Raw genomic sequence first — 25049 nt, forward strand, 5'->3', positions numbered from 1 at the left:
CTCCTTAATTTCATTGTGTTATATTCTCCTTAATTTCATTAATTTCACATTTCCAAACTTTCAAAGTGTTTCCTTTCAAATGGTATCAAAAATATGCATATATTTTTTAAACTAGGTAAGTCAGTTAAGAACAAATTCTTACCTACAATTACGGCCTACCCCCCTGGACAAACCCTCTCCTACCCTGGACGATGCTGGGCCAATTGCGCTTCACCCTACAGCCTGGGAACGAACCAGGGTCTGTAGTGACACCACTGCAATGCCTTAGAGCTGTGCCACTCAGGAGGGCATAATAGCCACATAGCTTAGTAGCTACAACTAATGGAAACAATTGCTTTCCTATATACGGTTGTTTCATATGATACAGCTATGGACAGAAGGAAGAGGTTTAGCTCATGTGTGATCATCATGGTAACAAGTAGGCCTAATAATCTCAACTGAATCACATGTCCGTTCTTTACTGCAACCATAAATACATTACAAATAGCTACATACTTTAACCAAGAACATAGGATAGCTAGCTACTGTCGGATAAATATGTTGAGATATTTATTTTGTAGAATAGAAAGTCATTTTGCACACAGAATACTTTCTGTGGAATTCCTGAATCGATGACGAAAGAACGTCTCTCTCCTTCCGGTTTCAGGGGCACTGCGGCGGATGTTGATATTCTGTTTTGGAGACCACAACCAGAGTTAGCTAGCGAGCTTTCGTCGTTGCCGGAGTTTTTTTTTTTTGTTGTTGTTAGTTGTTGTTAGTTTGTTGTCTGACTTTTTTTTAATCGTTTTTCAACCGGGGGAAGGAACCCACTCCCCAAACGACGGCACCCGTGTCTCTCCCGGCGCCTCACCGGGGAAACGCGAGGCCGAGTCGTGCGATGATGGAGGACTTCGACGAGATCTACGAGGAGGAGGAAGAGGAGGACGAGGAGAGGGCCGCGGAGGAACAGCTGTTAAAGTACGCTCCAGACCCGGTGGTCGTCCGAGGATCAGGCCACGTCACTGTGTAAGAAACCGGCAGGGCTCAGGGGGGCACCCGTTAGTTGTCATAAAATAACGCGAACTAGATAACGAAAGTTACACTACGGCATTAACTAGCTTGTTAGCGGAAAGCTAAGCTAACGTAATCAGGTCGGTGTATTTACGATAACAGGGCCAAGAAGCTCGCCTTTTAGCATGGCAACAATAACTATTAACGAGCTAACATGACCTAGTTTATGTAGTTCGGGCCATAAAATGACTATATATACACATCGTAACTACCTGGTTAACTAAATATACTTTCCATATGTGGTTTTAGTCAAACAGTTAAATTGAACGTCAGTCAAGGGATATGAGGCTATCTAGTTGTTGTGTGCATCAAATAATGCCTTTACTTATCATGTTCCTGTCCCTTAAGGTTTGGACTCAGTAACAAGTTTGAGTCAGAGTTCCCATCGGCACTTACAGGGAAGGTGAGTCATGGAAATTACACACATTTTCTGTAAATCTGCCATTTTCGACGTGTGTCCCTCAAAGAGTTTTAACGAGTGCAGGTGGTCAGGGGCGGTTGCCAGGTGTGCATCAATCATGATTGTATATATATTTGTTTGTGTTGGGATAGCGTTGAGGTGCCACTTGTTGGGAACAACTGCCATACCTGGCAACCCTGCATTTCCAACTAGCGACACACTCTGAGAGAATACCTTGGAAACGGCACTTTTACAGTATTATAACTTTGTAGTATTGTATTTGCCACTTTAAAATATAAAGATCCACCTGAATTATTTGTAATAGTCATGTGTTTAATTAGCAGGTAATATTGACTCCCGCCCAGGACAGCTAACTAGCTTTCCTGGAGACGTTGAAAGTGTGCAGGTCTCCCCAGCAGAATCTTGTGTGTTTTGATTCCATCCTCAGACAAGTTCACTCTCCCTACTTGTTTCATGTATATGACCTGATTTGAGTGTTTCCCCTGTCTGTCCTCTAGGTGGCGCCAGAGGAGTTCAAGGCCAGTATAAACCGTGTTAACGGCTGTCTGAAGAAGACGCTGCCAGTGAATGTGCGTTGGCTGCTGTGTGGCTGTCTCTGTTGCTGCTGTACACTGGGCTTCAGTCTCTGGCCTGTCATCTGTCTGAGCAAAAGGGTGGGAGACACACACACACACACACACACTGAGATACACACACAGACATATACACACAGACCATCCCTCTGCGTACCATACTCAAGGTTACCTGTCTCTCTCCTCCTCAGACACAGAGATCCATGGAGAAGCTGTTGGATTGGGAGAACAGCAGACTGTACCACAAGGTGTGTAGGGGTGGGAGGAGGGCCGGGAGAGGTAGTTAAGTTTGACTGATCTCTCTCTCCCTCCCCCCTCCTCCCTCTCTCCCTCCCCCCTCCTCCCTCTCCCCTCCCCTCCTCTCTCTCCCTCCTCCCTCTCTCTCCCTCCCCCTCCTCCCTCTCTCTCTCTCCCTCCTCCCTCCTCCTCCCCCCCCTCCCTCCCTCTCTCCCCCCCCCCTCCCTCTCTCCCTCCTCCCTCTCACCCCCCCTCTCCCTCCCTTTCCTTCCCTCTCTCAGCTGTGTTTGCATTGGAGGCTGAGCAAGAGGAAGTGTGAAACCAACAACATGATGGAATATGTGAGAACACACACACACACACACATGATGGAGTACTTGAGTAATGCACACACACACTTTGAATAATCTCTCTCTCTCCCCCCTCAGGTAATCCTGATAGAGTTCCTACCCAAGATCCCCATTTTCAGACCGGACTAGCTCTCCGTGGCCCCACCCACATCCTCCCGTGGTGCCTCTCTTCACTCGGCCCAGTCACCTCTCCAAAATGGCCTCCTCTTTCCTCCCCTAACCAGGCCCATACCCCTAAAACAACACCACCATTTAGTGTTGACTGGACATTATCTAACTTCTCTATCTAGCCCCTCTATATACCCAGAAAACACCTGTTTACACCTTAAAGCCCCTCCCCTTCTCTGATGTCAACCTTCGACCCCTGATCTGTTGGAGGAGACGTGGCCTTTTGACCCCCCCCGGGGTGGCCATGTTGACTGTCATCGGTCTGTGGGTCATCATGGGAGACCCAGCTCAGAAAGGGTGTAACGGTACCATAGAACTGTGGAACTGGAGAAAGTGGACTCCTAATTTTGGACCTGCAACGATGGACCTCCTCTTCACAGCCCTTCCCTGTACACGAGGCACAATCTTTACTCAGATTTATACCCCCGGTATATTGTACCCCAACCTGAACTATGAGACACTGTGCTGTTGGAACAGTTGATATTATACTCTGTTCTAGAACCTCTATGGAACCGCTGAGGTGACAATCAATGGATTAGCTACGGAACTTCTACAGAACTTCAATGGAACTAATATAGAACATTGATAGAACTTCAATGGATTAGCAAACGGAACAGCTATGGAACTGACAGAACATCATTAGAACAGCCATTGGAACTGACAGAACATCATTAGAACAGCTATGGAACTCCCAACGGAACGTCATTGGGCTCCCGAGTGGCGCAGCGTTCTAACACACTGCATCTCAGTGCAAGAGGCGTCACTGCAGTACCTGGTTCGAATCCAGGCTGTATCACATCCGGCCGTGATTGGGAGTCCCATAGGGCGGCGCACAATTGGCCCAGCGTCGTCCGGGTTTGGCCCGGGGTAGGCCGTCATTGTAAATAATAATTTGTTCTTTAAATGACTTGCCTAGTTAAATAAAGGTAAAATACAAATGGAACATTGGTAGAACAGTTGTGGAACTTGCAACCTCATTCACCTTTTGACTGGTCATAGTATCGGTAGAGAACAGCCAAACTAACCACAGTAGATCGGTAGAGAACACCCAAACTAACCACAGTGGATCAGTAGAGAGAACACCCAAACTAACCACAGTGGGTCAGTAGAGAGAACAGCCAAACTAACCACAGTGGATCAGTAGAGAGAACAGCCAAACTAACCACAGTGGGTCAGTAGAGAGAACAGCCAAACTAACCACAGTGGGTCAGTAGAGAGAACTGCCAAACTAACCACAGTGGGTCAGTAGAGAGAACAGCCAAACTAACCACAGTGGATCAGTAGAGAGAACAGCCAAACTAACCACAGTGGATCAGTAGAGAGAACAGCTAAATTAAACACCGTGTGTCAGCTACATGAAACCCCCGAATCTCTCTGCGTCCACTCAAACTAGTCTTCGTCCCAAATGGCATCCTGTTCCTCTATTACCTAACAGGGTTCTGGCCAAAAGTAGGGTACAATCTAGACTAGAGAATAGACTGCTATTTCAGATGGTGGTCTTAGGCTCCCTTCTCCCCCCTCATCTCCTCCAATAGGATGTAATTTCAGATGGTAATCCTAGACCCTCCTACCCCCCCTCGTCTCCTCCAATAGGATGTCATTTTAGATGGTAATCCTAAACCCTCCTACCCCACCTCATCTCCTCCAATAGGATGTCATTTCAGATGGTAATCCTAAACCCTCCTACCCCCTCATCTCCTCCAATAGGATGTCATTTCAGATGGTAATCTTAGACTCCCCTCATCTCCTCCAATAGGGTGTCATTTCAGATGGTAATCCTAAACCCTCCTACCCCCCCTCATCTCCTCCAATAGGGTGTCATTAACAGATGTTAATCCTAGACTCTCCTCTTCTCCTCCAACAGGGTGTCATTTCAGATGGTAATCCTAGACTCTCCTCATCTCCTCCAATAGGGTGTCATTTCCTCATCTCCAATAGGGTGTCATTTCCTCATCTCCTCCAATAGGATGTAATTTCAGATGGTAATCCTAGACTTTCCTATCCCTCATCTCTGCACACTAGACTCGCCTCTAAACCAGAGACAATCACACAAACTGTCCAACTATACTGTATGGTCGTACCCTCAAATGGCACCCTTCTCCTTATACAACGCACTACTACTGCTTTCCCCACAGCTCTGGTCTAAAGTAGTGCACTTCATAGGGAACAGGGCTCTGGTCTAAAGTAGTGCACTTCATAGGGAACAGGGTACCATAGGGCTCTGGTCTAAAGTAGTGCACTTCATAGGGAACAGGGTACCAGTTGGGATTAGAGCCTATTTGTATTGACCCGTATGCTACACCAGGACGTGGGACGATTTCCTGTATCCATGACGCTGGTTTGCAGGGTCAGCCTGGCGACCGTTGCCTAGCGACGGGGAGAACTGATTGTTTTTTCTTCACCTTGTTTTTGTTTTACCTGGTGTGTGTGTGTGTATTAGATTAATGCTAACCGGTTTCCCTGACAACCAACGGTGAACAGACAGAAGCGGGGTGGAATACTCACCTGAGTTAAAGGATGAGTCCTAAATGGTACCCTTGTCCCTGTGTAGTGCACTACTTTAGACCAGAGCGCTATGGTACCCTATTCCCTATGTAGTGCACTACTTTAGACCATGGTACCCTTGTCCCTGTGTAGTGCACTACTTTAGACCAGAGCCCTATTCCCTATGTAGTGCACTACTTTAGACCAGAGCCCTATGGTACCCTATTCCCTATGTAGTGCACTACTTTAGACCAGAGCCCTATTCCCTATGTAGTGCACTACTTTAGACCAGAGCCCTATTCCCTATGTAGTGCACTACTTTAGACCAGAGCCCTATTCCCTGTGTAGTGCACTACTTTAGACCAGACTAAACTACTTTAGACCAGGGCCCTATTCCCTACAAAGTGCACTACTTTAGACCAGAGCCCTATTCCCTATGCAGTGCACTACTTTAGACCAGAGCCCTATTCCTATATAGTGCACTACTTTAGACCAGAGCCCTATTCCTATATAGTGCACTACTTTAGACCAGAGCCCTATTCCCTATGGAGTGCACTACTTCAGACCAGAGCCCTATTCCCTATGTAGTGCACTACTTTAGACCAGAGCCCTATTCCCTATGTAGTGCACTACTTTAGACCAGGGCCCTATTCTCTATATAGTGCACGACTTTAGACCAGAGCCCTATTCCCTATGTAGTGCACTACTTTAGACCAGAGCCCTATTCCCTGTGTAGTGCACTACTTTAGACCAGAGCCCTATTCCCTATGTAGTGCACTACTTTAGACCAGGGCCCTATTCTCTATATAGTGCACTACTTTAGACCAGAGCCCTATTCCCTATGTAGTGCACTACTTTAGACCAGGGCCCTATTCTCTATGTAGTGCACTACTTTAGACCAGGGACCTATTCCCTATGTAGTGCACTACTTTAGACCAGGGCCCTATTCCCTATGTAGTGCACTACTTTAGACCAGGGCCCTATTCCCTATGTAGTGCACTACTTTAGACCAGGGACCTATTCCCTATGTAGTGCACTACTTTAGACCAGGGACCTATTCCCTATGTAGTGCACTACTTTAGACCAGAGCCCTATTCCCTATGTAGTGCACTACTTTAGACCAGAGCCCTATTCCCTATATAGTGAACTACTTTAGACCAGAGCCCTATTCCCTATATAGTGCACTACTTTAGACCAGAGCCCTATTCCTTATGTAGTGCACTACTTTAGACCAGAGCCCTATTCCCTATGTAGTGCACTACTTTAGACCAGGGCCCTTTTCCCTGTGTAGTGCACTATCTTTGACCAGTAATACACTAGATGGTGACTAGGGGGCCATTTTAGGAGTCACACCAAGCTACACACTCCTCATGACCCTCGTTTCTGCTCAAACACTAATGGCTGGGTTTTTGGTTGGTCTTTAATCACTGGTAACTCTCTCTCTCCATCAGGGCTCTCCCTACTTTTAACCACCTTCTCTGTTGTCATTTCTCAATCTCCTTTTATTGTTTAACACTCAGTCTTGAGTCTGTCTGTCCCAAATGGTACTCTATTCCCTATGTAGTGCACTACTTTAGACCAGAGCCCTATTCCCTATATAGTGCACTACTTTAGACCAGGGCCCTATTCCCTATGTAGTGCTGTGTAGGGCTAAGGGCTCTGTATAGGGAATAGGATGCCATTTGGGACAGCTTTGGCTGATAAGTAAAGGTCGAGGGTCATGCTCCGGGGTAACCATGGAGATAGAGGAATATGTAGAATTAAAACGGGACAGCCAAACCTACTCCTGGAGAGATACTACTGGCTGTGCAGGCCTTTACTCCGACCCTGCTCTAACACACCTGACTCTACTAATCAGTCTAATCAGAACCTTGACTGGCAGAATGAGGTGTGTTAGAGCAGGGCTGAAGCAAAAGCCTGCAGACCCAGTAGCTCTCTGGGAGGAGGGTTGGTATCACCAAGACCACTTTAGGTTCATACGGCATCAACTAGCTTTCTGATTGGTTACCTCACATATAAAGCAAGTTTCCTGTAATCTCAGTCCATGATTGGATCTTGGTCATCCCTTTTATATTCTTTGTCTGGTATTTCTGAACAGGTGTGTTATGATCCTAGCAGACGTGTGGATGAATGATCACGTAACGGATGTGAAATGGCTAGCTAGTTAGCGGTGTTCGCGCTAAATAGCGTTTCAATCGGTGACGTCATTCGCTCTGAGACCTTGAAGTAGTGACAGCCTCATATATACATGTAACAGTATAACTTTAGACCGTGCCCTCGCCCATACCCGGGCGCGAACCAGGGACCCTCTGCACACATCAACAACAGTCACCCACGAAGCATCGTTACCCATCGGTCCACAAAAGCCGCGGCCCTTGCAGAGCAACATTTGCCCTTGCTCTGCAAGGGCCGCGGCTTTTGTGGACCGATGGGTAACGATGCTTCGTGGGTGACTGTTGTTGATGTGTGCAGAGGGTCCCTGGTTCGCGCCCGGGTATGGGCGAGGGCACGGTCTAAAGTTATACTGTTACATGTATATATGAGGCATATGGACAGTAAACTACCCAGAAACAAACATTTATTGACAAAGAATTACAGCCCAGTCAGATCAGATGTTTCCTAGAGAATACAACCCCATGGTGTTGAGTAGGAGTCCTGATCTAGGATCAGGTCTGTTTCCTAGTGAATACACCCATGGTGTTGAGTAGGAGTCCTGATCTAGGATCAGGTCTGTTTCCTAGTGAATACAACCCCATGGTGTTGAGTAGGAGTCCTGATCTAGGATCAGGTCTGTTTCCTAGTGAATACACCCATGGTGTTGAGTAAGAGTCCTGATCTAGGATCAGGTCTGTTTCCTAGTGAATACACCCCATGGTGTTCAATTGGAGTGTTACTGTCCCCATTCTACCATTAGGTTGGTACCCCAACACTGTTGCTATCCATTCTACCATTAGGTTGGTACCCCAACACTGTTGCTATCCATTCTACCATTAGGTTGGTACCCCAACACTGTTACTGTCCCCATTCTACCATTAATACACCCAACACTGTTGCTACCCCAACACTGTTACTGTCCCCATTCTACCATTAGGTTGGTACCCCAACACTGTTGCTATCCATTCTACCATTAGGTTGGTACCCCAACACTGTTGCTATCCATTCTACCATTAGGTTGGTACCCCAACACTGTTACTGTCCCCATTCTACCATTAGGTTGCTACCCCAACACTGTTTCTATCCATTCTACCATTAGGTTGCTACCCCAACACTGTTACTATCCATTCTACCATTAGGTTGGTACCCCAACACTGTTACTATCCATTAGGTTGCTACCCCAACACTTACGATCCATTCTACCATTAGGTTGGTACCCCAACACTGTTACTATCCATTCTACCATTAGGTTGGTACCCCAACACTGTTACTATCCATTCTACCATTAGGTTGGCACCCCAACACTGATCTGAAGCTGTGACCAAAGATTGGGGTCCATCTCCCCAAGAAGGTTGATCATCCTGGAACACGACTCAGTTCCTTTTCTCAACACCATGTCGATGATGTCACGTGCCTTCTCTGCCCTCTCAGCGATCCCCTTCACTGACTCCATGTCCTCCTGGTTGATGACTGTGTGTTGCAGGAGTCTGTCCAGCAGTTCATTCAGGACAGGTCCTGATACTCGTTTCACAAACTCTGCTGCTGCTCTGCAGAACCAGTCAGACTGCTCTCAGCCGGACCTCCTGCCCCCAACACAGCACCTGAGAGAGTCAGGTTACAATATAACTACATTTGTACATTTACATTTCAGTCATTTAGAAGCAGACACTTTCCTCCTTAAATAAAAGCGACCTGAAATAACAAGTATTGAGAAAAATATATTTTTTTACAATGACGACCTGCATCACTGAACATATTTAAGGCCGGTTTCACAGACATAGAAAAACAGATTGGGTCATTCGGAACCAGGTTAATCTACATCAAGTCCTGGAGATGTCATTGGGACATTCAGAACCAGGTTAATCTACATCAAGTCCTGGAGGAGATGTCATTGTTCTTGAAGACAGTCTTTTATAATCAGGACTAGTCCAGGTCCTACAGTAAACCATGTTGACTGGCCCTCATGCCATTGGTTTGTACAGAGCATTCAGAAAGTATTCAGACCCCTTGACTTTTTCCACATTTTGTTACGTTACGGACTTGTTCTGAAATTGATTAATTGTTTTTCCCTCATCGATCTACATACACAATGCCCCATAATGACATCACAATACCCCATAATGACATCACAATACCCCATAATGAAATTGAAAACAGGTTTTTAGACTTGTTTACAAATAAACAAATACCTTATTTACATAAGTATGTAGACCCTTTGCTATGACACTCGAAATTCAGCTCAGGTGCATCCTGTTTCCATTGATCATCCTTGAGATGTTTCTACAACTTGATTGGAGTCCACTTGTGGTAAATTGAATTGATTGGACATGTTTGGAAGGGCACACACCTGTCTATATAAAGGTCCCACAGTTGACAGTGCATGTCAGAGCAAAAACCAAGCCATGAGGTCGAAGGAATTGTCCGTAGAGCCCCGAGACAGGATTGTGTGGAGGCACAGATCTGGGGAGAGGTACCGAAACATATCTGCTGCATTGAAGGTCCCCACGAACACAGTGGCCTCCATCATTCTGAAATGGAAGAAGTTTGGAACCACCAAGACTCTTCCTGGCTGCACGGCCAAACTGATCAATCGGGGGAGAAGGGCCTCGGTCAGGGAGGTGACCAAGATCCCGATGGTCACTCTGACAGAGCTCTAGTGTTCCTCTGTGGAGATGGGAAAACCAATCAGGCCTTTATGGTAGAGAGGCCAGACGGAAGCCACTCCTCAGTAAAAGGCACATGACAGCCTGCTTAGAGTTTGCAAAAAGGCACCTAAAACACAAAATTCTCTGGTATGATGAAACCAAGATTGAACTCTTTGGCCTGAATGCCAACTTGGCACCATCCCGACAGTGGTGGCAGCATCATGCTGTGGGGATGTTTTTCAGCGGCAGGGACTGGGAGACTAGTCAGGATTAAGGGAAAGATGAACAGAGAACAGTACAGAGATCCTTGATGAAAACGTGCTCAGGAGTCAAGGGGTCTGAATACTTTCTGAATGCTCTGTAACTCTCATGTTTACTTACTAGTTGAACGGGTGTCAGAGATGTATTCATCTGAAAGATAAACAACATGAGGTTATATCACTCTAAACAGCATCTGGTACTAAAGTACAACGTGATGATTGACATGTGCTCCTACCTCGTGATACTTTCTCTTTCCATGCTGTCCTCTCATCATCACCGAATAACTCCATCTCAATGTCATGCCCTGTTATTTTCACAATCGCCTTAAAAAAGCTTGGTGTGGTGTCTCTTTGTATGAGATGAATCTTCTGGAGCGAGAGAGGGAGGGAGAGAGGGATTGCCAAAGCAATGTAAACGTATGTTTCCCATGCCAATAAAGCCATTTGAATTTAATTGAGAGCGAGTGAGAAGGTGACAGCAAGAGAGAGAGAGAGCAATGGACAGACATGTTCTTATTCTACTGAAACAATGGATAGACGACATGTTCTCCTTCTACTGAAACAATGGATAGACGACATGTTCTCATTCTACTGAAACAATGGATAGACGACATGTTCTCATTCTACTGAAACAATGGATAGACGACATGTTCTTATTCTACTGAAACAATGGATAGACATGTTCTTATTCTACTGAAACAATGGATAGACATGTTCTCATTCTACTGAAACAATGGATAGACGACATGTTCTCATTCTACTGAAACAATGGATAGACATGTTCTTATTCTACTGAAACAATGGATAGACATGTTCTTATTCTACTGAAACAATGGATAGACATGTTCTTATTCTACTGAAACTGACATGTTCTTATTCTACTGAAACAATGGATAGACATGTTCTTATTCTACTGAAACAATGGATAGACATGTTCTTATTCTACTGAAACAATGGATAGACATGTTCTTATTCTACTGAAACAATGGATAGACATGTTCTTATTCTACTGAAACAATGGATAGACATGTTCTTATTCTACTGAAACAATGGATAGACATGTTCTTATTCTACTGAAACAATGGATAGACATGTTCTTATTCTACTGAAACAATGGATAGACATGTTCTTATTCTACTGAAACAATGGATAGACATGTTCTTATTCTACTGAAACAATGGATAGACATGTTCTTATTCTACTGAAACAATGGATAGACATGTTCTTATTCTACTGAAACAATGGATAGACATGTTCTTATTCTACTGAAACAATGGATAGACGTTCTTGATTATTCTACTGAAACAATGGATAGACATGTTCTTATTCTACTGAAACAATGGATAGACGACATGTTCTTATTCTACTGAAACAATGGATAGACATGTTCTTATTCTACTGAAACAATGGATAGACGACATGTTCTCATTCTACTGAAAATGGATAGACATGTTCTCATTCTACTGAAACAATGGATAGACATGTTCTTATTCTACTGAAACAATGGATAGACATGTTCTCATTCTACTGAAACAATGGATAGACATGTTCTTATTCTACTGAAACAATGGATAGACATGTTCTCATTCTACTGAAACAATGGATAGACATGTTCTTATTCTACTGAAACAATGGATAGACATGTTCTCATTCTACTGAAACAATGGATAGACATGTTCTTATTCTACTGAAACAAATGGATACTGAAACATGTTCTCATTCTACTGAAACAATGGATAGACATGTTCTCATTCTACTGAAACAATGGATAGACATGTTCTTATTCTACTGAAACAATGGATAGACATGTTCTCATTACTGAAACAATGGATAGACATGTTCTTATTCTACTGAAACAATGGATAGACATGTTCTTATTCTACTGAAACAATGGATAGACGACATGTTCTTATTCTACTGAAACAATGGATAGACGACATGTTCTTATTCTACTGAAACAATGGATAGACATGTTCTCATTCTACTGAAACAATGGATAGACATGTTCTTATTCTACTGAAACAATGGATAGACATGTTCTCATTCTACTGAAACAATGGATAGACATGTTCTTATTCTACTGAAACAATGGATAGACATGTTCTCATTCTACTGAAACAATGGATAGACATGTTCTTATTCTACTGAAACAATGGATAGACGACATGTTCTTATTCTACTGAAACAATGGATAGACGACATGTTCTTATTCTACTGAAACAATGGATAGACATGTTCTCATTCTACTGAAACAATGGATAGACGACATGTTCTCATTCTACTGAAACAATGGATAGACGACATGTTCTCATTCTACTGAAACAATGGATAGACGACATGTTCTCATTCTACTGAAACAATGGATAGACATGTTCTTATTCTACTGAAACAATGGATAGACATGTTCTCATTCTACTGAAACAATGGATAGACATGTTCTTATTCTACTGAAACAATGGATAGACATGTTCTCATTCTACTGAAACAATGGATAGACATGTTCTCATTCTACTGAAACAATGGATAGACATGTTCTTATTCTACTGAAACAATGGATAGACATGTTCTCATTCTACTGAAACAATGGATAGACATGTTCTTATTCTACTGAAACAATGGATAGACATGTTCTTATTCTACTGAAACAATGGATAGACATGTTCTTATTCTACTGAAACAATGGATAGACATGTTCTTATTCTACTGAAACAATGGATAGACATGTTCTTATTCTACTGAAACAATGGATAGACATGTTCTTATTCTACTGAAACAATGGATAGACATGTTCTTATTCTACTGAAACAATGGATAGACATGTTCTTATTCTACTGAAACAATGGATAGACATGTTCTTATTCTACTGAAACAATGGATAGACATGTTCTTATTCTACTGAAACAATGGATAGACATGTTCTTATTCTACTGAAACAATGGATAGACATGTTCTTATTCTACTGAAACAATGGATAGACATGTTCTTATTCTACTGAAACAATGGATAGACATGACAATGGATGACATGTTCTTATTCTACTGAAACAATGGATGAAACAATGGATAGACATGTTCTTATTCTACTGAAACAATGGATAGACGACATGTTCTTATTCTACTGAAACAATGGATAGACATGTTCTCATTCTACTGAAACAATGGATAGACATGTTCTTATTCTACTGAAACAATGGATAGACATGTTCTTATTCTACTGAAACAATGGATAGACATGTTCTTATTCTACTGAAACAATGGATAGACGACATGTTCTTATTCTACTGAAACAATGGATAGACGACATGTTCTTATTCTACTGAAACAATGGATAGACATGTTCTTATTCTACTGAAACAATGGATAGACATGTTCTTATTCTACTGAAACAATGGATAGACATGTTCTTATTCTACTGAAACAATGGATAGACATGTTCTTATTCTACTGAAACAATGGATAGACGTTCTTCATGTTCTTATTCTACTGAAACAATGGATAGACATGTTCTTATTCTACTGAAACAATGGATAGACATGTTCTTATTCTACTGAAACAATGGATAGACGACATGTTCTTATTCTACTGAAACAATGGATAGACATGTTGGATAGACATTCTACTGAAACAATGGATAGACATGTTCTCATTCTACTGAAACAATGGATAGACGACATGTTCTCATTCTACTGAAACAATGGATAGACATGTTCTCATTCTACTGAAACAATGGATAGACATGTTCTCATTCTACTGAAACAATGGATAGACATGTTCTCATTCTACTGAAACAATGGATAGACATGTTCTCATTCTACTGAAACAATGGATAGACATGTTCTCATTCTACTGAAACAATGGATAGACATGTTCTTATTCTACTGAAACAATGGATAGACATGTTCTCATTCTACTGAAACAATGGATAGACGACATGTTCTCATTCTACTGAAACAATGGATAGACATGTTCTCATTCTACTGAAACAATGGATAGACGACATGTTCTCATTCTACTGAAACAATGGATAGACATGTTCTTATTCTACTGAAACAATGGATAGACATGTTCTATTCTACTGAAACAATGGATAGACATGTTCTATTCTACTGAAACAATGGATAGACATGTTCTTATTCTACTGAAACAATGGATAGACATGTTCTCATTCTACTGAAACAATGGATAGACATGTTCTCATTCTACTGAAACATGTTCTCATTCTACTGAAACAATGGATAGACATGTTCTCATTCTACTGAAACAATGGATAGACATGTTCTCATTCTACTGAAACAATGGATAGACATGTTCTCATTCTACTGAAACAATGGATAGACATGTTCTTATTCTACTGAAACAATGGATAGACGACATGTTCTCATTCTACTGAAACAATGGATAGACATGTTCTTATTCTACTGAAACAATGGATAGACATGTTCTTATTCTACTGAAACAATGGATAGACATGTTCTTATTCTACTGAAACAATGGATAGACATGTTCTCATTCTACTGAAACAATGGATAGACATGTTCTCATTCTACTGAAACAATGGATAGACATGTTCTCATTCTACTGAAACTGTACCTGTGGATTGATGGAGGTAGAACAGGGAATGTTCAGTCTGAAGAAACTATATAGTTTGAAAGACTGCTCTGGTCTGGAGATGAGAAACCTTGAAGACCCGTAGGACTTTTCCTGCTGTTCCACAGCCTGCGAAACAACCCAGCCAGTCAATGTATAGTCTTATTCAAACATTATTCAGAAAACTAGCAACACACTTATCTTCATTTAATGAGTGTCAACAAACTGCACCAGTGGTTAGTTAAGGTCATCTCTATAATAATGGTCCCTCACCTGTATTTGGCCGGGGTTCCAGGGGAACAGGTACAGGCGAGAAATTAATGTTTCCCTTTTCACTGTCAGATAGAGCATCAGCTCACAGTGGACATCTACGTTCCAAGACAGTAATCTCAGTATCAGAGCGATAGGTGAGAACTTGGGATGGAGAATCTTAACATGGAATCTGGTGACCTCATGCACTTCCTCTAAAGACACTCCATGTTCCTCTACATGAAGAATCTTCATCTCATTCCTCAGGGAAGGGTTGGTCCCTGAACAACACAATACAAAGGAGACAGAAAGAAAAATATTGTATTATTCATCCAACTAAAACACAAAGAATATGCAGTACCAGATCACAGTAAACTCAAACTCACAGAATAGTTCATTCATTAATTGAGGAAGTGAAAATCAGTTACATGGAAATGTCTTTCTGAATACTATTTCTATATGGTTTTACCTAAACAGACAAAGTGTGGCAGATGAACTTCCCCCAGTTCACCTAACTCCACAGTGATGTCCAGCAATGGACCACCTTGTGTGTACTGCATGTCTTTCAGAAGTTGACTGTAGGGTTCCCAGTTCCTGAAGTGATACTTCAGAATGACATCTCTCTCACACAGCCAGCGGACCCCAGACACTGTGCACTCATAACTCCCTTTGGGTGTCCTGTGTCTGAGGGCAACAACAAGAGGGTAGAGGGTCAATGGTCAAATGGAGAGGTTGGATTAGAAGACTATTCCCAAAGGTAATGGGGAAATACACTAGCAAGTGGAATGAAATGTTAAAAGTAGTTATTTTACCTGAACATTGTCACTCCCTGGACAGTGGAAGTCAAGGGTTCAACCTGAAGCCAGTGTGTGGAGTCCTGAACAAGGATAAGCATGTCAGTAATACATATGGGGCCTGTTTCCTGGACACAGATTGAGTCTAGTGCTGGACTTACAGCATGCTCAATGGAAGTTTCAATAGAAAGTTCTTTAAGGTCCAGGACTAGACTTAATCTGTGTCTGGGAAACTGGCCCATTAACCAAAGTAACTAATCTAATGTATTTATTCAATGTTACATGGAATGCTGGTGATTTATCAATTAAACTGTCTAATGACAAAATATGACACCAGCTAAAATCCTGCATGACTACAAGCAGAACACAGGACTGCCTATATCCCAGTATGAATGGTTGGTCAGTACACACCTGGCTTTGAGACTGTGTTTATATTACTAAAGCAGAACACAGGACTGTCTATATCCCAGTATGAATGGTTGGTCAGTACACACCTGGCTTTGAGACTGTGTTTATATTACTAAAGCAGAACACAGGACTGTCTATATCCCAGTATGAATGGTTGGTCACCACACCTGGCTTTGAGACTGTGTTTATATTACTAAAGCAGAACACAGGACTGTCTATATCCCAGTATGAATGGTTGGTCAGTACACACCTGGCTTTGAGACTGTGTTTATATTACTAAAGCAGGACACAGGACTGTCTATATCCCAGTATGAATGGTTGGTCAGTACACACCTGGCTTTGAGACTGTGCTGGACTCTTGCTGTTTTCAACCCTCTAGAGACAGCAGGAACGGTAGAGATACTCTGAATGATCGGCTATGAAAAGCCAACTGACATTTACTCCTGAGGTGCTGACCTGTTGCACCCTCGACATCCACTGTGATTATTATTATTATTTGACCATGCTGGTCATTTATGAACATTTGAACATCTTGGCCATGTTCTGTTATAATGCACAGCCAGAAGAGGACTGGCCACCCCACATAGCCTGGTTCCTCTCTAGGTTTCTTCCTAGGTTCTGGCCTTTCTAGGGAGTTTTTCCTAGCCACCGTGCTTCTACACCTGCATTGCTTGCTGTTTGGGGGTTTTAGGCTGGGTTTCTGTACAGCACTTTGAGATATCAGCTGATGTAAGAAGGGTTTTAAAAATAAATGTGATGTAAAAGTAAGAACTGAGACTAATGACTTACCTCAACATGGTCACAAGTCTTACAGCTCTGAGGAATCACTGAAGGCAAAAGTAGTTGTTATTTAAAATGGACAATCTTATTGTAATAAACATGAATCTAAGTGAGCAACAGTCTCAGAATGTACACTCATTATATTAACATACCCTAATCTGACATTAGTGTTATATTAATGAATGTTAGTGGAAGCAGGAAACATCGTTCTGGTCCATGTTTTATAGATGTTGAGGGCCTGATTTCTGCTAGATATTAGGATGAGAGTTTATTGGTAGAGTCTGATACATGTATGTTGTACGAGAAGCACCACAGATATTGTGATGAGCAAGATGCCTGACTTCTCTCTCACACAGTCACAGACAGTATCTGTCCATGTGCGTGGGTCTTCTTCACTCTCTTACAACGTGGTAGCCACGGGGCCAAAACAATGGTCTAGCCTTGCGCTCCAAAGCTCTTAGTTGTTGTAGAAATTCACCCACTATTACCAGCCTTTCTTAATTAAAGTATGGGTCGCGACGTGTCCGAGTAAATGTATAATTATTTAATGAATTACTGGAATTGATTCGGCCAAGTGCATCTGCGCTCTCTGCCTTTTAGTAGCGGTCTCTGCTCAGTTTGGCAGATGGGTGAGTAGGAGAGGGAGATGCCCGTGTGCTTGGAGGTTCACCGGATATATTTTTTTCTGCGGTTTTCTTGAACATCACTCCGCGACACATCGTTCAGCAAGCAGATGAGGCCCTGTTAGCCACTGACTTGTTATACCCACTCAACATCACTCACCTCTGTCACCAAATGGACTCATACCAGCCACAAGTTCAGAATGAGCTCCAATTGTCATAAAACGCAAATACAGGGATGAGTTTCTCTCTCTTTCATACAAACTTTGAGAAATAACGAAGAGCACCCACTGTCTGTTTTGTGCGGGGAATTTGCGTTAGTAATGAGTCTCTCAAAACAAACAAATGAATTAAAAAACGACACGTCCTGACCAAACATCCGCAACATGATGGTAAACCCATTGACTTCCTTCAGAACAAGGCAGAATACTTCCGGAAACAGTGCGACGGTGGAAAACTAAGTCACCTAGCAAGGCATTGTTGTCATTTTTAATAATAAGCAGAAATAAGGGAGTACTAACTCTCATAGTAGAAGATGTGCGTTTCTCTTTCAAACAATCCCCTGGCCTTGTACACAGCTAATAGCTCAAATTAGCCAAAGCAAGCTAGCTAGTTACAGATGGTGCAACCCTTAGTAACAGTACAGATTAATATTTAAAAAATGATCAGGACTACTGTACATCTTACTGTAGAAATTATTGTTTTAAACTAGTCTTGGTTGGAACTGTTGCTGTTCAAATACAAGTAATAATTTGTATTCTGAACTGGAACAAACTGATTGAAAGGAAGATGATTTTTTTTGAGGCAAACAGTCATCACAGCAGGAAGCGGTCTCCTGCCTGACTGAGGAAACAGTAGAGGTTCTGGTCCAGTTTGGCTCCACATACCTACGTGGTGAGTCAGGGTTCTGAACTCTTGACATACTTAAAAACACAAGTACAGAAACAGTCTCAAGGTTGAGTATGACCTCAGTGTTGCCCTGTTAAACACGGAGCCCAGAATAGACCTGCTTGTTGAAAACATCAACAAGACACACACACACCTCTCATTAGGACTGTGTGTGTGTTTTCTAGTCTACACCTGTGTGATGTGTGATCAATCAGTTTATTCCAGTTCAGAATTAAATGATTTATTGTATTTTAGCAGCAAACAGTTCCAACCCAGACAGATATGTAAGAGTGTTTTAAATGGGGGGAAATGAACATTAAAATATTTTTATATGGGTATTTAATTGAATTGTTATTTGTTTTAGGCATAAGGGCAATGAAATGTACCGATATTTACGTATTGTTGCATATTTTCCTAAACTTGGGTCACAGGAAAAACACAATCTGTCATTTGGGTCCCAGGCTGAAAAAGTTTAAGAACCCCTGCACTATGTTGTTTACGTTGTGCATCTACGTCATATTGCGGTCTCTACCTTTAAGTTTGTTTTGACCAAATAGATCTTTATTGTTTTCTTTGCCTGGGACTCAAGTATAATGAACACTTTAATCATATTTTGATTTAAAAAACAGTTATCAGTTAACTCACATTTCTCAGGTCCAGGCTTGATACAACTCTCTCCACCATGGTCTCTGGTGTCCTCAGGTCCAGGCTTGATACAACTCTCTCCACCATGGTCTCTGGTGTCCTCAGGTCCAGGCTTGATCCAACTCTCTCCACCATGGTCTCTGGTGTCCTCAGGTCCAGGCTTGATACAACTCTCTCCACCATGGTCTCTGGTGTCCTCAGGTCCAGGCTTGATACAACTCTCTCCACCATGGTCTCTGGTGTCCTCAGGTCCAGGCTTGATACAACACTCTCCACCATGGTCTCTGGTGTCCTCAGGTCCAGGCTTGATACAACTCTCTCCACCATGGTCTCTGGTGTCCTCAGGTCCAGGCTTGATACAACTCTCTCCACCATGGTCTCTGGTGTCCTCAGGTCCAGGCTTGATCCAACTCTCTCCACCAAGGTCTCTGGTGTCCTCAGGTCCAGGCTTGATACAACTCTCTCCACCATGGTCTCTGGTGTCCTCGGGTCCAGGCTTGATACAACTCTCTCCACCATGGTCTCTGGTGTTGGTAAAGCAGAAGGATAGACTGTGAATAAACTAAATACAACTTATAAAGGCTTGATATAGCATACATACAGTCTTCATAAGCAGTACAAAGTATGTATAAAGGGTGACAGAACAGCTCCCTATGTAGGGTGCATTGTCAAATGTGACATGACATACTATGTCAACTTCAAAATGTGGTCCTGTGTAGCTCAGTTCAAAGAGCACGGTGCTTGAATGTCAGGGTTGTGGGTTCAACTCCCACCGAGGAAGAGCATATGCTAAATTATGTAAATGTGACATAACCCCCCTATGTCAACTTTGATAAAAGCAATACTGATGGTGACATTACACGTGACATTGCTTATCTTGATGAAAGCCCCTAGAGATGTGAAGTCACCCCAGGTATCATGAGTTACACCCCCCCCCTCAAAACACTGCACTGCGCTTCTGACACAAAATTGAGACCTACACCTGAGTAAGACTGACATTACAGTGAGTCTGTCCTATTCAACAGGTTCTGATGCCCTCTAGTGGTTAGAGTGAGACTGACATTAGTGAGGCTGCTCACTGTATGGGATTCTCTACTTTACACTTTACATAGTCTCTGTTCTGCTCATTCACTGTATGGGATTCTCTACTTTACATAGTCTCTGTTCTGATCATTCACTGTATGGGATTCTCTACTCATTCACTGTGTGGGATTCTCTAATTTACATAGTCTCTGTTCTGCTCATTCACTGTATGGGATTCTCTACTTTACATAGTCTCTGTTCTACTCATTCACTGTATGGGATTCTCTACTTTACATTGTCTCTGTTCTACTCATTCACTGTATGGGATTCTCTACTTTCATACTCTATTCACTGTATGGGATTCTTCTCTACTTTATTCATAGTCTCTTTACATACTCTACTCATTCACTGTATGGGATTCTCTTCTCTACTCATTCACTGTATGGGATTCTCTACTTTACATAGTCTCTGTTCTACTCATTCACTGTATGGGATTCTCTACTTTACATACTCTACTCATTCACTGTGTGGGATTCTCTAATTTACATAGTCTCTGTTCTGCTCATTCACTGTATGGGATTCTCTACTTTACATAGTCTCTGTTCTACTCATTCACTGTATGGGATTCTCTACTTTACATAGTCTCTGTTCTACTCATTCACTGTATGGGATTCTCTACTTTACATTGTCTCTGTTCTACTCATTCACTGCCCAGAGAACAGACCACTCTGGTGATTTCAGTGATGAATGTTAAAAAATGAAAGTTAGATCTCAATCCATGTCTACAAGATCACATACTGATAGTATTCTACAGAACCCAATATACACTACCGGTCAAAAGATTTAGAACATCTACTCACTATTTTTTACTATTTTCTACATTGTAGAATAATAGTGAAGACATCAAAACTATGAAATAACACATATGGAATCATGTAGTAACCAAAAAAGTGTTGAACAAATCAAAAAACATTTTATATTTGAGATTCTTCAAATAGCCACCCTTTGCCTTGATGACAGCTTTGCACACTCTTGGCATTCTCTCGGCACTGCATCTCAGTGCTAGAGGCATCGCTACAGACCCTGGTTCGATTCCAGGCTGTATCACAACCGGCCGTGATTGGGAGTCCCATAGTACAGTGTACAATTGGCAGTCATTGTAAATAAGAATTTGTTCTTAACTGACTTGCCTAGTTAAATAAACACACACATATACATATATATATATACACACACACACATACATACATACACACATATACATGCATAAATTATCTATGGGATTATAATGGATGACAGAACCCTGTGAGTTTGTATTCTGAATTTCATGGTCGCACATTGAGATTCATGGTTACAAGTACGATTCCTCTTCGCTACTTCCTGAGATTTGATTGATGGAACAATCCAGCCAATGGTTGCAACAATATGTGGCTGTGGTTTTGGCTGATTGGTCAGGAGTAAAAAAAAAAGGTCCTACCCACAAAGCAACAAACCATTTTTACAGAAATCTCTTTCTATTAACTTACTAAACTGTTTACAAGTCTACGAATCTCTTGGTGTTGTGACACTGACAGAACTCTGAGCGTGCACAGACAAAACATCTGCAAGTGTATTTTTTGATTCACAGCAGAATATTCATACTAGTAAATGGGCCTGTAATAATGGGCCTGTAATAATGGGCCTGTAATAATGGGCCTGTAATAATGGGCCTGTAATAATGGGCCTGTAATAATGGGCCTGTAATAATGGGCCTGTAATAATGGGCCTGTAATAATGGGCCTGTAATAATGGGCCTGTAATAATGGGCCTGTAAAATAAATGGGCCTGTAATAATGGGCCTGTAATAATGGGCCTGTAAAATGGGCCTGTAATAAGTCTGAAAATTATTCAATGGTCAAATTATTATTAGCGTATTCAAAATTAGTTTATTACCATTATTCAATGGTCATTATTATTATCATTATTATCATCATCATTATTATTATCATTATTATTATTATCATTATTATTATCATTATCATTATTATTATTATCATTATTATTATTATTATTCCGAGTGGTGCAGTGGTTTAGAGATTCTGGGTTCGAGTCCAGGCCCGGTCTCAGCCGGCCACAACCGGGAGACCCATGGGGCGGCGCACAATTGGCTCAGCGTCGTCCAGGTTAGGGAGGGGTTTGGCCGGCAAGGATGTCCGTTGTCCCATTGCACACTAGCAACTCCTGTGGCAGGACGGGTGCAGTGCACGCTGACACGGTCGCCAGGTGTACGGTGTTTCCTCCGACATGTTGGTGTCAAGAAGCAGTGCGGCTTGGCTGGGTTGTGATTTCGGAGGACGCACGACTCTCGGCCCCTCGCCTCTCCAGAGTCTGTACGGGAGTTGCAGCAATGAGACAAGACTATAACTACCAATTAGATACCACGAAAAAGGGGTGAAAAACAACAACACAACATGATACAAGATTGTAAAATTTAATTACAGATTTGTGAATCGTAATTGCAACCACGAATCTCAATGTGTGACGACAAACTCACAGGGTTTTGTCATCATGGAAATATGTGGGATTGGATAGAAACCTAGCTTGTTACCAGTTGGATAGAAACCTAGCCTGTTACCAGTTGGATAGAAACCTAGCCTGTTACCAGTTGGATAGAACCCTAGCCTGTTACCAGCTGGATAGATTGTTACCAGTTGGGTAGAAACCTAGCCTGTTACCAGTTGGATAGAAATCTAGCTTGTTATACCAGTTGGATAGAAATCTAGCTTGTTATACCAGTTGGATAGAAACCTAGCTTGTTATACCAGTTGGATAGAAACCTAGCTTGTTATACCAGTTGGATAGAAACCTAGCTTGTTATACCAGTTGGATAGAAACCTAGCTTGTTATACCAGTTGGATAGAAACCTAGCTTGTTATACCAGTTGGATAGAAACCTAGCTTGTTATACCAGTTGGATAGAAACCTAGCTTGTTACCAGTTGGATAGAAACCTAGCCTGTTACCAGTTGGATAGAAACCTAGCTTGTTACCAGTTGGATAGATTGTTACCAGTTGGATAGAAACCTAGCTTGTTACCAGTTGGATAGAAACCTAGCCTGTTACCAGTTGGATAGAAACCTAGCTTGTTACCAGTTGGATAGAACCCTAGCTTGTTACCAGTTGGATAGATTGTTACCAGTTGGATAGAAACCTAGCCTGTTACCAGTTGGATAGAACCCTAGCTTGTTACCAGTTGGATAGATTGTTACCAGTTGGATAGAAACCTAGCCTGTTACCAGTTGGATAGAACCATAGCCTGTTACCAGTTGGATAGAAACCTAGCCTGTTACCAGTTGGATAGAAACCTAGCTTGTTACCAGTTGGATAGATTGTTACCAGTTGGATAGAACCCTAGCTTGTTACCAGTTGGATAGACTGTTACCAGTTGGATAGAAACCTAGCCTGTTACCAGTTGGATAGAAACCTAGCCTGTTACCAGTTGGATAGAAACCTAGCCTGTTACCAGCTGGATAGAAACCTAGCCTGTTACCAGTTGGATAGAAACCTAGCCTGTTACCAGTTGGATAGAACCCTAGCCTGTTACCAGTTGGATAGAACCCTAGCCTGTTACCAGTTGGATAGAACCCTAGCCTGTTACCAGTTGGATAGAAACCTAGCCTGTTACCAGTTGGATAGAAACCTAGCCTGTTACCAGTTGGATAGAAACCTAGCCTGTTACCAGTTGGATAGAAACCTAGCCTGTTACCAGTTGGATAGAAACCTAGCCTGTTACCAGTTGGATAGAAACCTAGCCTGTTACCAGTTGGATAGAACCCTAGCTTGTTACCAGTTGGATAGATTGTTACCAGTTGGATAGAAACCTAGCCTGTTACCAGTTGGATAGAACCCTAGCCTGTTACCAGTTGGATAGATTGTTACCAGTTGGATAGAAACCTAGCCTGTTACCAGTTGGATAGAAACCTAGCCTGTTACCAGTTGGATAGAAACCTAGCCTGTTACCAGTTGGATAGAAACCTAGCCTGTTAACAGTTGGATAGAAACCTAGCCTGTTAACAGTTGGATAGAAACCTAGCTAGCAGTTGGTCCTAGGATTTTTTTACGGAATGATATAGGCCTACATTTTATGTAATTTGGAAACACTTCTCTTCAAATTAGTTGTATATCATTAAAATAACTATATTGACAATTATCTCTTACCTCTTAGAACTGGTGTCTTGAGGCAGACTCTTTTTAGAGGGTGTGGCCCCTTCCTCTCGATCAGAATACTCCCTCTTAGAGGCAGTGCCTCTCTTCTCGCTCTCCCCAGAGAGACTCATTTCAGAGGCAGTGGTCCCCTCCTCTCTCTCCCCAGAGAGACTCATTTCAGAGGCAGTGGTCCCCTCCTCTCTCTCCCCAGAGAGACTCATTTCAGAGGCAGTGGTCCCCTCCTCTCTCTCCCCAGAGAGACTCATTTCAGAGGCAGTGGTCCCCTTCCTCTCTCTCAGAGAGACTCATTTCAGAGGCAGTGGTCCCCTCCTCTCTCTCCCCAGAGAGACTCATTTCAGAGGCAGTGGTCCCCTCCTCTCTCTCCCCAGAGAGACTCATTTCAGAGGAGGTGGTCCCCTCCTCTCTCTCCCCACAGAGACTCATCAGCTATCTGGATTTGGGTGAATGAGAAATGAGGAGGCTTGGGCAAGTTGCTATGGGGAGGGGTGCAGGGCTGTGGACCGGGGTTGGG

At 42.4% G+C, this 25049-nt stretch overlaps 1 protein-coding gene, 1 long non-coding RNA gene and 1 pseudogene across 3 annotated transcripts; 2 read left to right on the top strand and 1 right to left on the bottom strand.

The window, feature by feature from the left end:
- The first annotated feature begins 637 nt into the window (after positions 1–637).
- chic2 (cysteine-rich hydrophobic domain 2) lies at positions 638–4009 on the top strand. The gene is made up of 6 exons (XM_042313944.1): positions 638–1005; positions 1399–1453; positions 1969–2124; positions 2235–2291; positions 2562–2621; positions 2709–4009. The coding sequence occupies exons 1-6, from the start codon at positions 878–880 to the stop codon at positions 2757–2759; spliced, it is 507 nt and encodes a 168-aa protein (XP_042169878.1). The 5' UTR covers positions 638–877; the 3' UTR covers positions 2760–4009.
- A 3683-nt stretch (positions 4010–7692) lies between these two features.
- On the top strand, positions 7693–9511 carry LOC121844070. 2 transcript variants are annotated; one of them, XR_006081835.1, is made up of 3 exons: positions 7708–8276; positions 8454–9245; positions 9295–9511. It is a non-coding gene; the product is annotated as an uncharacterized LOC121844070 (long non-coding RNA). The 2 variants fall into 2 exon arrangements; XR_006081834.1 differs by lacking the exon at positions 9295–9511 and having other exon boundaries at positions 7693–8276; positions 8454–9137.
- Positions 8609–24687, bottom strand: LOC121844069 (annotated as a pseudogene).
- Between the last annotated feature and the right edge of the window lie 362 nt (positions 24688–25049).

Source organism: Oncorhynchus tshawytscha, unplaced genomic scaffold, assembly GCF_018296145.1.
Source record: "Oncorhynchus tshawytscha isolate Ot180627B unplaced genomic scaffold, Otsh_v2.0 Un_contig_10735_pilon_pilon, whole genome shotgun sequence".
Lineage (NCBI taxonomy): Eukaryota > Metazoa > Chordata > Actinopteri > Salmoniformes > Salmonidae > Oncorhynchus > Oncorhynchus tshawytscha.

Coding starts and splice junctions, on each gene's coding strand:
- chic2 (XM_042313944.1), top strand. CDS start 878: ATGATGGAGGACTTCGACGAGATCTACGAGGAGGAGGAAGAGGAGGAC. Junction 1,006..1,398: donor GGATCAGGCCACGTCACTGT/GTAAGAAACCGG, acceptor CTGTCCCTTAAG/GTTTGGACTCAGTAACAAGT. Junction 1,454..1,968: donor CATCGGCACTTACAGGGAAG/GTGAGTCATGGA, acceptor TCTGTCCTCTAG/GTGGCGCCAGAGGAGTTCAA.